Source organism: Delphinus delphis, chromosome X (assembly GCF_949987515.2).
Source record: "Delphinus delphis chromosome X, mDelDel1.2, whole genome shotgun sequence".
In the NCBI taxonomy this organism is placed as follows: Eukaryota; Metazoa; Chordata; class Mammalia; order Artiodactyla; family Delphinidae; genus Delphinus; species Delphinus delphis.
The window spans coordinates 95,882,235-95,898,019 of NC_082704.1; the positions used below are offsets into that span (position 1 = coordinate 95,882,235).

At 37.9% G+C, this 15,785-nt stretch overlaps 1 protein-coding gene across 1 annotated transcript in view; it reads right to left on the reverse strand.

Moving 5' to 3' along the window:
* The window catches only part of CFAP47 (cilia and flagella associated protein 47), a 505,984-nt gene that overhangs the window by 330,844 nt on the left and 159,355 nt on the right, over positions 1-15,785 (reverse strand). The window contains 1 exon segment of the mRNA XM_069540349.1: positions 10,194-10,353. Within this exon segment, the coding sequence (XP_069396450.1) occupies positions 10,194-10,353 (160 nt within the window).

A 15,785-nucleotide genomic window follows, 5' to 3' on the forward strand; every position in this document is an offset into this window, starting at 1 on the left:
CACCAGTGGGAAGGAGCTGGGAAGGAGGAAAGGTTTCTACACACTAGGAAGCCCCTTCGTGGGTGGACACTGTGGGTGGCGGAGGGGGGAAGCTTCGGAACCGCGGAGGAGAGCGCAGCAACAGGGTTGCGGAGGGCAAAGCGAGGAGATTCCCGCAGAGGATCGGTGACGACTGGCACTCACCAGCCTGAGAGGCTTGTCTGCTCACGCACCGGGGCGGGCGGGAGCTGGGAGGTGAGGCTCGGGCTTCGGTCAGATCGCAGGGAAAGTACTGGGATTGGCTGCGTGAACACAGCCTGAAGGGGCTAGTGCACCACAGCTAGCCAGGAGGGAGTCGGGGAAAATGTCTGGAGCTGACGAAGAGGCCAGAGACTTTTTCTTCCCTCTTTCTTTCCTGGTGCGCGAGGAAGGGGATTAAGACCACTGCTTAAAGGAGCTCCAGAGACAGGCACGAGCTGCGGCTATCAGCGTGGATCCCAGAGACAGGCAAGAGACGCTAAGACTGCTGCTGGAGCCACCAAGAAGCCTGTGAGCAAACACAGGTCACTCTCCACACCTCCCGTCCTGGGAGCCTGTGCACCCGGCCACTGCCAGGGTCCCGTGATCCAGGGACAACTTCCCCGGGAGAACGCACTGCGTGCCTCAGGCTGGTGCAACATCATGCTGCCCTCTGCCACTGCAGGTTCGCCCCACATCTGTAGCCCTACCTCCTGCAGGCCTGAGTGAGCCAAAGCCCCCGAATCAGCTGCTCCTTTAACCCTATCCTGTCTGAGTGAAGAACAGACGCCCTCAGGCAACCTACACGCAGAGACGGGTACAAATCCAAAGCTGAACCCCCGGTGCTGTGCAAACAAAGAAGAGAAAGGGAAATCTCTCCCAGCAGCCTCAGGAGCAGCAGATTAAAACTCCACAGTCAACTTGATGTACCCTGCATCTGCGGATTACGTGAATAGACAACGAATCATTCCAAATTGAGAAGGTGCAATTTGGGAGCAAAGGTATATTATTTTTTCCCCTTTTTCTCTTTTTGTGAGTGTGTATCTGTATTCTTCTGTGTGATTTTGTCAGTATAGCTTTGCTTTCAACATTTGTCCTAGAGTTTTGTCCATCCATTTTTGTTTCTTTTTTACTTTAAAAAATTGTTTTCTTAATAATTATTTTTTATTTTAAACACTTTATTTTATTTTACTTTATTTTATTTTATTCTCTTTCTTTCATTCTTTCTATTTTTTCTCCCTCTTATTCTGAGCTGTGTGGATGAAAGGCTCTTGGTGCTCCAGCCAGGAGTCAGTGCTGTGCCTCTGAGATGGGAGAGCCAACTTCAGGACACTGGTCCACAAGAGACCTCCCAGCTCCACGTAATATCAAATGGCAAAAATCTCCCAGAGATCTCCATCTTAATGTCAAGACCCAGCTACACGCAACGACCAGCAAGCTACAGTGCTGGACACCCTATGCCAAACAACTAGCAACACAGGAACACAGCCCCATCCATTAGCACAGAGGCTGCCTAAAATAATAATAAGGCCACAGACACCCTAAAACACACCACCAGAAGTGGACCTGCCCACCAGAAAGACAAGACCCAGCCTCATCCACCAGAACACAGGCACTAATCCCCTTCACCAGGAAACCTACACAACCCAGTGACCCAACCTTAGCCACTGGGGACAGACACCAAAAACAACGGGAACTATGAACCTGCAGCCTGTGAAAAGGAGACACCAAACACAGTAAGTAAAGCAAAATGAGAGACAGAAAAACACACAGCAGATGAAGGAGCAAGGTAAAAACCCACCAGACCTAATAAATGAAGAGGAAATAGGCAGTCTACCTGAAAAAGAATTCAGAATAATGATAGCAAAGATGATCCAAAATCTTGGAAATAGAGAAAATACAAAAACATTTAACAAGGACCTAGAAGAACTAAAGAGCAAACAAACAATGATGAATAACATAAAAAATGAAATTAAACGTTCTCTAGAAGGAATAAATAGCAGAATAACTGAGGCAGAAGAACGGATAAGTGACCTGGAAGATAAAATAGTGAAAATAACTATTGCAGAGCAGAATAAACAAAAAAGAATGAAAATAACTGAGGACAGTCTCAGAGACCTCTGGGACAACACTAAACACACCAACATTCGAATTAAAGGGGTCCCAGAAGAAGAAGAGAAAAAGAAAGAGACTGAGAAAATATTTGAAGAGATTATAGTTGAAAACATCCCTAATATGGGAAAGGAAGTAGTTAATCAAGTCCAGGAAGCACAGAGAATCCCATATAGGATAAATCCAAGGAGAAACATGCCAAGACACATAGTAATCAAACTATCAAAAATTAAATACAAAGAAAACATATTAAAAGCAGCAAGGGAAAAACAACAAATAACACACAAGGGAATCCCCATAAGGTTAACAGCTAATCTTTCAGCAAAAACTCTGCAAGCCAGACGGGACTGGCAGGACATATTTAAAGTGATGAAGGAGAAAAACCTACAACCAAGATTACTCTACCCAGCAAGGATCTCATTCAGATTAGATGGAGAACTTAAAACCTTTACAGACAAGCAAAAGCTGAGAGAGTTCAGCACCACCAAACCAGCTTTACAACACAAATGCTCAAGGAACTTTTCTAGGCAGGGAACACAAGAGAAGGAAAAGACTTACAATAACAAACCCAAAACAATTAAGAAAATGGGAATAGGAACATACATATCAATAATTACTTTAAATGTAAATGGATTAAATGATCCCACCAAAAGACACAAGCTTGCTGAATGGATACAAAAACAAGACCCATATATATGCTGTCTACAAGACACCCACTTCAGACCCAGGAACACAAACTGACTAAAAGTGACCAGAAGGAAAAAGATATTCCATGCAAATGGAAATCAAAAGAAAGCTGGAGTAGCAATTCTCATATCAGACAAAATAGACTTTAAAAGAAAGACTATTACAAGAGACATGGACACTACATAATGATCAAGGGATCAATCGAAAAAGAAGATATAACAATTGTAAATATTTATGCACCCAACATAGGAGGACCTCAGTACATAAGGCAAACACTAACAGCCATAAAAGGGGAAAGCGACAGTAACACAATCATAGTAGGGTACTTTAACATTCTACTTTCACCAATGGACAGATCATCCAAAATGAAAATAAATAAGGAAACACAAGCTTTAAATGATACATTAAACAAGATGGACTTAATTGATATTTATAGGACATTCCATCCAAAAACAACAGAATACACATTCTTCTCAAGTGCTCATGGAAGATTCTCCAGGATAGATCATATCTTGGGTCACAAATCAAGCCTTGGTAAATTTAAGAAAACTGATATCAAATCAAGTATCTTCTCCGACCACAACGCTATGAGAGTAGATATCAATTATAGGAAGAGATCTGTAAAAAATAAAAACACATGGAGGCTAAACAATACACTACTTAATAGCGAAGTGATCACTGAAGAAATCAAAGAGGAAATAAAAAAATACCTAGAAACAAGTGACAATGGAGACATGATGACCCAAAACCTATGGGATGCAGCAAAAGCAATTCTAAGAGGGAAGTTTATAGCAATACAATCCTACATTAAGAAACAGGAAACATCTCAAATGAACAACCTAACCTTGCACCTAAAGCCATTAGAGAAAGAAGAAAAAAAAAAAAAACCCAAAGTTAGCAGAAGTAAAGAAATCATAAAGATCAGATCAGAAATAAATGAAAAAGAAATGAAGGAAACGATAGCAAAGATCAATAAAACTAAAAGGTGGTTCTTTGAGAAGATAAACAAAATTGATAAACCATTAGCCAGACTTATCAAGAAAAAAAGGGAGAAGACTCAAATCAATAGAATTAGAAATGAAAAAGTAACAACCAACACTGCAGAAATTAAAAGGATCATGAGAGATTACTACAAACCACTCTATGCCAATAAAATGGACAACCTGGAAGAAATGGACAAATTCTTAGAAATGCACAACGTGGGGAGAATGAACCAGGAAGACATAGAAAATATGAACAGACCAATCACAAGCACTGAAACTGAAACTGATTAAAAATCTTCCAACAAACAAAAGCCCAGGACCAGATGGCTTCACAGGAGAATTCTATCAAACATTTAGAGAAGAGCTAACACCTATCCTTCTCAAACTCTTCCAAAATATAGCAGAGGGAGGAATACTCCCAAACTCATTCTACGAGGCCACCATCACCCTGCTACCAAAAGCAAAGATGTCACAAAGAAAGAAAACTGCAGGCCAATATCACTGATGAACATAGATGCAGAAATCCTCAACAAAATACTAGCAAACAGAATCCAACAGCACATTAAAAGGATCATACACCATGATCAAGTGGGGTTTATTCCAGGAATGCAAGGATTCTGCAATATATGCAAATCAATCAGTGTGACACACCATATTAACAAACTGAAGGAGAAAAACCCAATGATCATCTCAATAGATGCAGAGAAAGCTTTTGACAAAATTCAACACCCATTTATGAAAAGAACCCAGCAGAAAGTAGGCACAGAGGGAACTCTCCTCAACATAATAAAGGCCATATATGACAAACGCACAACCAACATCGTCCTCAATGGTGAAAAACTGAAACCATTTCCACTAAGATCAGGAACAAGACAAGGTTGCCCACTTTCACCACTGTTATTCAACACAGTCTTGGAAGTTTTCACCACAGCAATCAGAGAAGAAAAGGAAATAAAAGGAATCCAAACTGGAAAAGAAGAAGTAAAGCTGTCACTGTTTGCAGATGACATGATACTATACATAGAGAATCCTAAAGATGCTACCAGAAAACTACTACAGCTAATCAATGAATTTGGAAAAGTAGCAGGATACAAAATTAATGCACAGAATTCTCTGGCATTCCTATACACTAATGATGAAAAATCTGAAAGTGAAATCAAGAAAACACTCCCATTTACCACTGCAACAAAAAGAACAAAATATCTAGGAATAAACCTACGTAAGAAGACAAAAGACCTGTATGCAGAAAATTATAAGACACTGATGAAAGAAATTAAAGATGATACAAATAGATGGAGAGATACACCATGTTTTTGGATTGGAAGAATCAACATTGTGAAAATGACTCTACTATCCAAAGCAATCTACAGATTCAATGCAACCCCTATCAAACTACCACTGGCATTTTTCACAGAACTAGAACAAAAAAATTCACAATTTGTATGGAAACACAAAAGTCCCCGAATAGCCACAGCAATCTTCAGAACGAAAAAGGGAGCTTCAGGAATCAGGCTCCTGGACTTCAGACTCTACTACAAAGCTACAGTAATCAAGATAGTATGGTACTGGCACAAAAACATAAATATAGATCAATCGAACAGGTTAGAAAGCCCAGAGATAAACCCATGCACATATGGTCACCTTATCTTTTATGAAGGAGGCAAGAATATACAGTGGAGAAAAGACAGCCTCTTCAATAATTTGCTGGGAAAACTGGACAGCAAATGTAAAAGAATGAAATTAGAACACTCCCTAACACCATACACAAAAATAAACTCAAAATGGATTGAAGATCTAAATGTAAGGTAAGACACTATCAAACTCTTAGAGGAAAACATAGGCAAAATACTCTATGGCATAAATCACAACAAGATCCTTTTTGACTTGCCTCCTAGAGAAATGGAAATAAAAACAAAAATAAACAAATGGGACCTAATGAAACTTCAAAGCTTTTGCACAGCAAAGGAAAACATAAATAAGACCAAAAGACAACCCTCAGAATGGGAGAACATATTTGCAAATGAAGCAACTGAGAAAGGGTTAATCTCCAAAACTTACAATCAGCTCATGCTGGTCAATATCAAAAAAACAAACAACCCAATCCAAAAATGGGCAGAAGAGCTAAACAGACATTTCTCCAAAGAAGATATACAGATTGCCAACAAACACATGAAAGAATGCTCAACATCATTAATCATTAGAGAAATGCAAATCAAAACTACAATGAGATATTATCTCACACCAGTCAGAATGGCCATTATCAAAAAATCTAGAAACAATAAATGCTGGAGAGGGTGTGGAGAAAAGGGAACCCTCTTGCACTGTTGGTGGGAATGTAAATTGATACAGCCACTATGGAGAACAGTATGGAGGTTCCTCAAAAAACTACAAATAGAACTACCATACGACCCAGCAATCCCACTACTGGGCATATACCCTGAGAAAACCATAATTCAAAAAGAGTCATGTACCACAGTGTTCATTACAGCTCTATTTACAATAAACAGGACATGGAATCAACCTAAGTATCCATTGATAGATGAATGGATAAAGAAGATGTGACACATACATACAATGGAATATTACTCAGCCAGAAAAAGAAACTAAATTGAGTTATTTGTAGAGAGGTGGATGGACCTAGAGTCTGTCATACAGAGTGAAGTAAGTCAGAAAGAGAAAAACAAATACCGTATGCTAACATATATATATGGAATCTAAGAAAAAAAAAAAGTTCATGAAGAACCTGGGGCAAAACGGGAATAAAGACACCGACCTACTAGAGAATGGACTTTAGGATATGGGGTGGGGGAAGGGTAAGCTGTGACAAAGTGAGAGAGTGGCATGGACATATATACACTACCAAATGTAAAACAGATAGCTATTGGGAAGCAGCCACAGAGCACAGGGAGATCAGCTCGGTTCTTTGTGACCACCTAGAGGGGTGGGATAGGGAGGGTGGGAGGGAGGGAGATGCAACAGGGAAGAGATATGGGAACATATGTGTATGCATAACTGATTCACTTTGTTATAAAGCAGAAACTAACACACCATTGTAAAGGAATTATACTCCAATAAAGGTGTTAAAAAATCCAATAAAAATCAAAACAATACACTGCAAAGACAGATGATCACAAAGAACAGCATAAGTATACATTACTCAACCATGAACATTTTTCTAGAATTATAAACTTTTTGATCTGATTCAGATTTGTACCTTAGATATCTATACTGGTTATAAAGTGGAAACTATGAAAAATTCATGTACGCAAAGTAGATGAATGGTCATTGGGAAGCATGGCATAAAATCTAAGCCAGAAAATTATACACACCACGTTGATCCTTTTCAGTCACCATCTCAATTAGTGATTTAATTCCAATAATTTTGTGTCCATTTTTCTGATGACAGGTATTTAGGGAGCTTAACAAACAGAAAGTTGTTTGACTCTCAAACAGATTTGTTTGACTCTGAAATTTGACTCTCAAAAGTCTGAATCCAGAGAGTGTTTGGACTCCCATAGAATACATCATGATGAAACAAGGTAGTCAGCCATTTTTACCAATTAAAAAATAGCTTACAATTATCATTAATATTATAAAGACATTTATGATATATTAAATGCAAAAATATAAGAGCATAAGGCAAAAGCAGATTATAATGTGCACATGTTATTCCTCAAATATTATAGTACAGTATATTATAGTATATAATATACTATGTGTATTGTATATTATAGTATAATCAAGCCTTTGCTGATGCAGCTTCCATCTACTTGTGGACTTAAAGAAAGCCTATCTAGAATTATTGGATAACTGCTGGAAAGCCTACATCTTCAATGAGAAAAGTTACAACAATCTGAAGGATGAAGCTTTTGTAGTGGATATTTGAGTGAGGTCCAGCAATTCAAATGATACCTATTGCTTGGCATATCACCCACTGGACCAATGTAACCAGGCCCAATACCTTTGTTAAAACTGGTGAGAATGAAGCAATCTCTTTTTCAACAGATCTACACATGAGAGAATGGAAGCCTATTTTAAATGACCACATGACTCTGATAATGATTTAGCAGATTTGAAAAATAAGAAAGAAACCAGGTAATCTTTAGAGCACCTGGTTCCAGCCATGCCTAAAGACAGGAAATCTATTCCTAGGTTTTTGCATTAGATGAGTCAAATAAATTAACTTTTACATTTAAGATAGTCTGAATTGTGAGAGGATCCCTACCTACATCCTTCAAAACATTAAGTTTAAGAATCTCTCACTGGTCTTCCCTGGTGGTGCAGTGGTTGAGAGTCTGCCTTCCGATGCAGGGGACGCGGGTTCGTGCCCCGGTCCAGGAAGATCCCACATGCTGCGGAGCGGCTCGGCCCATGAGCCATGGCCGCTGAGCTTGCGCGTCCAGAGCCTGTGCTCCACAATGGGAGAGGCCACAACAGTGAGAGGCCTGCGTACCGCAAAAAAAAAAAAAAAAAAAAAGAATCTCTTATTAATAAGAACTGCTTAACAATGGAATGGATAAATGTAACAAATTGCTATTGGAAGCAAATGCCATAAAATAAATAAATTTGCTCTTGGGAGCAAATCTCAGATGATTTAAGGACAAACAATGTAAGACAGCAGGAAGAGCTTAGATACAATATATTGTCATGAAAATAGAAGCAAAAGAAAATACAAAAATATTTTTGAAAGGAAAGCAATGGGTGGGAGGAAGAAATAGATCAAAAATGATTATGTTTCCCCCACATTTAGTATTAAACACTTCATCTTTGTAGCTGAAAAGAATAGAACTAAAAGGGAAAAATACAAGGAGTAAACACGATAGCTGCCAGATTAGTGAATCTTCCCATCAAAATGATGACAATGTGTGTCATTCTAATATTATGTAAAAAGTATTAAAATATAATCAACCTGTAGGCTAGCTCCAGATGGAGAGAACAGAACTGAATACACTGTACGATGTTTTCTCCCTTGCTCCCAAGCCCCTTGCTCAGTAGTTGTGGGTTCTCAGAATAATACCATTGAGGATACACTGTTGACCAGCAAACGTCAGAGTGAAGAAAACAAAAAAAAAAAGAAATGGCAAAGTAAATTTTTAAATATAATTGTAGATTAAAAGGAAAACAAAACATATCAAAATTTATGGGATGCACCTAAAGCAGTGCTCAGAGTGAAATTTATAGCTATAAATGCCTCCATCTAAAAGATATTTTAAATCAATACCTAACACCTTGCACCATAAGAGACAAGGGGGAAAAAAAATTATAGCCAAACAAAGTAGAATAGAGAAAATAATAAATATTAGAACAGAAATTAAAGTATAGGAAAAAATTAAGGAAATCAAAAGTTGGTCTTTGAAAACATTATCAAATTTTTAAAACCGTTAGCAAGAATGACCAAGGAAAAAAAAAGAGAGACGATTCAAATTACCAAAGTCATGAATATAAAAAAGGTAAAATAAATACTAACTTTACAGAAATTTAATAGAAGGATTATAAGGAAACACAATGTACAGCTGTATACAAACAAATTAGATAACCTAGAAGAAATGTGCAAATTTCTAGAAAGACACAAATTACTTAAACTGACCCAAGAAGAAATATAAAATCTGAATAGACTTATAGAAAGGGATTGAAGAAGGAATCAAAAGACTTCCCACTTAGAACAGCCAAAACCCAAACAACTTCATTGGTGAAATGTACCAAACATTTCATGAAGAATTAATATCAATCTTCACAAAAACAGAAATGGAGGGAATACTTCACAGGCCATTCTCTAAGACCAGGTTAACAGAAATAAACAACTCTGTTTACGGTCAACTGAATTTCAACAAGGTACCAAGATAATTTAGTGGGGAAAAGATATTCTTGTTCTTTACATAATGATGCATATAAAATGACACCTTAATTACTGTAAAAGCATGTTATTCTTTGCAGGGAAAAAACTCAATTATATGCCATTTTCTAGAAACTGGAAAAAATAACCTACAGTTCATTTAGAGAAGTAAATGTATAAGAATTGCCAAAAAGTTTTGAAATATATGTTTAGTGAAAGAAAATTTGCCATACCAATTATTAAAAAGCAAGCAATCCAAGAGGAAAAGTCAGATATGTTGCAGTGCCTTTTCTGATCTAGCCTTAGAAGTCACACACCATCACATCCATAATATCCCATGGGTCATATATTAGCTCTACTTGATGTGGGAGGGGACTACATAACAGCATGAATACCAGGAGGTATGGATCATTGGGTGTCATTTATAATAACAGCTACCACAAAATTTTAGTAAGAAATTTCTTAAAACTGTTTTAAGAACATATAACAAATAATCTAAACTTTTATATACTTGATAAAATAAAATATGTGAAGGATAAACTGATACAGAAACAACAACAAATACAGAAAAAAGTACCTACCTGGACAGAAATTTATAGAAACATTACACTCTTCAATTGGTCGCAGAGTCCCACTGAGTATGCTAAATTTGAATATGCCATCTTCGGAAAGTTTACCAGTATTACTAGTATCCAAATTCCACTCTAAATCTTTTTTTGAAGTATTATGTAAAACAAGATCCTGTTCACACATAAAAAATAAGAGATTTATAAAGATTATAATATGCAATATAAAATTTAGTTTGTATTGCTGTAGCAACTTGATAGTCCTAGGCACAAAGTCAAGCAATTAAATGTGGTAATCATAGATAAAATGTTTTAAAAGTGATGTTAGGCAAACAAAGGGGTATGCAAATATGTTCACAGCCTGTCAACAACTATGAAAAGTACTCAAAGGAGCTATGCTAGTTAGCAAGGACACAGAGTAACAAGAACCTTCATTCATGATGGTGAGAATGCAAATTGGTACAGTCACTTTGGAAGACAGTTTGACAGCTTCTTATAATGTTAAACATATGTCTACCAAGTGACCCAGTAATCCTACTCTTAGGTATTTTCTTAAGTAAATTGAAAATTTATGTTCACACAAAAATCTGTATGTGAAAGTTTATAATAGCTTTGTTCATAATCACCAACCAATGGAAGTAGAAACAAACAAGATTTCCATCAACAAATGAATGTATAAACAAACTGTGGTACATCCATACAATGGGATAAAATTCAGTGACAAAATAAGTAAAATATTAATTCATGCAAAAACATAAGTGAAGATTAAATATATTTTGTTAAGTGAAAGATGCCAGACCCAAATTTCTACATACTGTATAATTAAATTACCTGTCATTCTGGAAATGCACAATTTTGTGGGTGGAAAAAAAAATCAATTGCTGCCAAGTGTCAGTGGAAAGAGAAGTAGGTGGTTGCTAAGGGGTTATACAGAGAATTTTTAGTGTAATGAAACTGTTCTGTATGGCACTGAAGTAGTAAATAAATTATTCTATACATTTTTAAAAACTCATACAACTGTATACTGCAAAGAGTGAACTTAAAGGTATGTAAATTAAAAACAATCAACCAAGATGCTGGGGATCCCAGCATGGACTGTAGACTGTGACAAGTTATATCACAAATGTAGGAAATAACCTCACCAAAGGTAGTGTGGGTGGTAAGGAGTGTCCTAACTAATTCTGGAAAACTGTGTTTTGACTGGAAACTATAAAGCTAAAGACAAAAAGATACTCTTTGTAAACACTGTACCCTAGTTGGAAAATATGTTAAGAATTCTAAAAGGGTACAGGTTAAAAATTCTGAAACTTCTTTACTAAGTCCACCAGAGTTAAAAAATAAGTAAATATATTATAAACAAGAGAGTCAGATTTCTCACTGTCAGAGTTAAAAATGACAAGGGAGAAAGACTGAAATGAACCTTGTGGTGCTGGATTACAGTCAGAGTTATCAGTTTGAATTCATGTTTAGATAAACAAACAGGAAAAGACATATAAATAGATGATAGACAGGCAGATAGACAGATAGATAATTACCAATATATGTGTACTCATGGATTAGTACACATACAAATACTTCCTTTCTAGGCCAAAAGGGCCTAGAACACGTGACACCACGGTAGCAGCAAGCACACCTAGTGTACAGATCTTGGTTTCTGAATACCATTCTCCTGTAAAAGATAATGAGGTTTCTTCGAGAAAATGTTGACTCAAGAGCTGGAACAACTAAAATAAAAGTGACCCTGGGAGGGAGACCTTCAAGATGGCAGAGGGATAAGACGGAGAGATCACCATCTTCTCCACAAATACATCAAAAATACATTTACATGCGGAACAACTCCTACAGAACACATACTAAACGTGCGCAGAAGACCTCATACTTCCCAAAAGGCAAGAAACTCCCCACGTACCTGGGTAGGGCAAAAGAAAAAAGAGAAAACAGAGACAAAACAATAGGGATGGGACCTGTACCAGTGGGAGGGAGCTGTGAAGGAGGAAAAGTTTCCACACGCTAGAAAGCCCCTTCACGGGCGGAGACTGCGGGTGGCAGAGGGGGGATGCTTCAGAGCCACGGAGGAGAGTGCAGCAACAGAGGTGCAGAGGGCAAAGCAGAGAGATTCCCACACAGAGGATTGGTGCCGACCAGCACTCACCAGCCCGAGAGGCTTGTCTGCTCACTCGCCGGGATGGGTGGGGACTGGGAGCTGAGGCTCAGGCTTCAGAGGTCAGATCCCAGGGAGAGGACTGGGGTTGGCTGCGTGAACACTGCCTGAAGGGGGCTAGTGCGCCACGGCTAGCCGGGAGGGAGTCCGGGAAAAAGTCTGGAGCTGCCAAAGAGGCAAGAGACTTCTTCTTCCCTCTTTGTTTCCTGGTGCGCGAGAAAACCATAATTCAAAGAGTCATGTACCACAATGTTCACTGCAGCTCCATTTACAATAGCCAGGACATGGAAGCAATCTAAGTGTCCATTAACAGATGAATGGATAAAGAAGATGTGGCACATATATACAATGGAATATTACTCAGCCATAAAAAGAAATGAAACTGAGTAATTTGTAGTGAGGTGGATGGACTCAGAGTCTGTCACAGAGTGAAGTAAGTGAGAAAGAGAAAAACAAATACTGTCTGCTAACACATATATATGGAATCTAAGGGAAAAAAAAAACGTTTTTTAGAACCTAGGGGCAGGACAGGAATAAAGATGCAGACATAGAGAATGAACTTGACACGGGGAGGGCGAAGTGTAAGCTGGGCCAAAGTGAGAGAGTGGCATGGACTTATATACACTATCAAATGTAAAATAGATAGCTAGTGGGAGGCAGCCACATAGCACAGGGAGATCAACTCGGTGCTTTGTGACAACCTAGAGGGGTGGGATAGGGAGGGTGGGAGGGAGACGCAAGATGGAGGGGATATGGGGATATATGTATATGTATAGCTGATTCACTTTGTGATACAGTAGAAACTAACACACCATTGTAAAGCAATTATACTCTAATAAAGATGTTAAAAAAATGACCCTGGACCATTTTGTAGCAAAGGAAGTAAGAGAATGCTTTAAAATCATAAAGAAGGGAGTATATCAAAGGGCCAATCTAAAAGAGGTCCTTATGGCCAAAGCTGGAACAGTTTTAGCAACAAAATAAAAAATGTAACATTGGATTAAAAGTATGGAATAAATATATGTGAGGTCACAGCGATATATTAAGTAACTAACTAACTAAATAAATAAATGGAGAGAGGAAATAACCTTTCTTACAGAAAAATTCCAAATAATATATGTAAATATCCCCTCCAGAAGATGGAGCTTGTCCCCTACCCCTTGAGTCTGGGCTGAAATAGATGACTCACTTCCAAAGCATAGAGTGTGGAAAGGGAAAAATAGTTTCTCCAACTTTACAGTGGAGAAACCTGGCATGTATACTGATACCATGTCCTCCCTTCACATGATATGACAAAAAGCACATTTCACCTCTGTGACATTCTTCCCCAAAGTCCATGGAAAATAAGAACTGAGCCTAGTCAAGGTGGAAAATATAAGACAAACTGAAATTAAAGAACATTCTAGAAAAAAAAAAAAGCCAGACCAGTATTTTTTTAAATTAACATGGTCATAAAAAATTAGTAAGATTGAGAACCTGTCATACATTAGAGGAGACTAAATGCAATATGGTATCCTGGATTGGACCCTATTACAGTAAAAGGACCTTAGTAAATACCTGGTGAAATGTGAATAGTCTGTTGTTTAGTTAATAATATTTTACTAATGTTAACTTCTTAGTGTTAAAAAATTGTTCTCTGGTTGTATAAGGTGTTAACATTGGGGAAAGTTGTGTAAAGTGTATGCAGAAAGTCCCTGCACTCTCTTTGTGATGATGTTCCTATAAATCTGGGAGCTATGTACATGACTTGTGTGCAAACTCATCTTTCCAGTGCAACTCGCTATGAAAATAAAAGCTTCAACCAGGTTTTTTTAAACTTTATTCTTCCAAATTGGAAGTGTGTAGAATGATCCATGCAATTGTCACCACAACAAAATAACACACTTTCTTTCTAAAGCATGATTGATTTAAAATATTCAAGATAAAAAAATGAGGCAATTTTACTCCCAGATGTCTCTAAGTACTGAGACACCTATTTAGCTCTAATATTTGTGTACTTTATAACGAAGTTCATTTGCACCTAATAAAGAAAACATCTTTTAATACAGAAGGTGAGCATGGTATCATACCAGTTATATGAATGCCTCATATTTCTCATTCTGAAATTGAGGAAATGGTATAAGATCTCTAACATACTATCTACTTTCTATATCCTAAGAATTGAACTGTTCCAGTCATCTATGGAGAGACATCGTTTAATTAGTTTAGCATGTGTAGTATGGTTATTTTTCTTTATAATTTCATCAAAATGATACATGTGCATAGCTTACACCAATAGTTAAAATACACTTACAAAAAAGTTGGCCTGGGCTTCCCTGGTGGCGCAGTGGTTGAGAGTCCGCCTGCTGATGCAGGGGACACGGGTTCGTGCCCCGGTCCGGGAAGATCCCACATGCCGTGGAGTGGCTGGGCCCGTGAGCCATGGCTGCTGAGCCTGCGCGTCCGGAGCCTGTGCTCCGCAGCGGGAGAGGCCACAACAGTGAGAAGCCCGCATACCACCCCCCCCAAAAAAAAAAAAAAAAAGTTGGCCCACTCAGCTCCTCCTCATCAACAGTCCTGCTTCCCAGAAGCAACCAATTTTAACCAATTCTTATTTCAATTTTCTCTAACAGTTATAGCCTATTCTAAATGTGATACTGATATAGCTTACTTTAGGATTTTTATTGCTGCCATAACAAATTACCACAAAGTTAGTGGTTTAAAACAAAACAAATTTATCTCATTACAGTCTTGTAGATTAGAAGGTCAATGCAGATATCACTGGACTAAAACCAAGGTGTTAGAAAGAACTGTGATACTTTCCGGAGGTTCTAGAGAAGAATCTGTTTCCTCGCCAGTCTCAGTTTCTAGAGTTCAGACAAATTCTTTAGCTGGTGGCCTCCTTGCACTATCTTCAAATCCAGCAACATCACATCTCTCTGACCCCTCTTCTATCATCACATATCCTTCTGACCACTGTCAGGAAAAGTTCTCTGTTCTTAACTCTTCATGTGATTAGACTGGGACCACCTACATAATCTCAGACAATTTCCCATGCTCAGGATCATTATTCTAATTACACTATACACCAGCAAAGTATCTCTTACAATATAAGGGACTGTATTTACGAATGCAGGAAAACTGATATAAAAGACAAAAAAAGGGGCACTACCAATACAAATTTCTACAATGTATGCCTGAGCTTCTTTATTATGCAAGTCTCTCTTTTTTTTCTTTCCAGATGGATTCATAATTAGAAGAGAGGCAGAAAGATAAGAAATAAAGAGTAGATTATCATAGAAGTGACTGTATTATATATCTGGACTTTTTCAATTTTTATTATTGCCTCTCCCATTTCCTCACCTGTATGGAACATATTTCACGTTAATTTTAATCACAGCTTCCATTTGTATAAAGAAAGAGGGATAACCATTCAATTTAATATATTTTGAATAGTCCTATTAAAA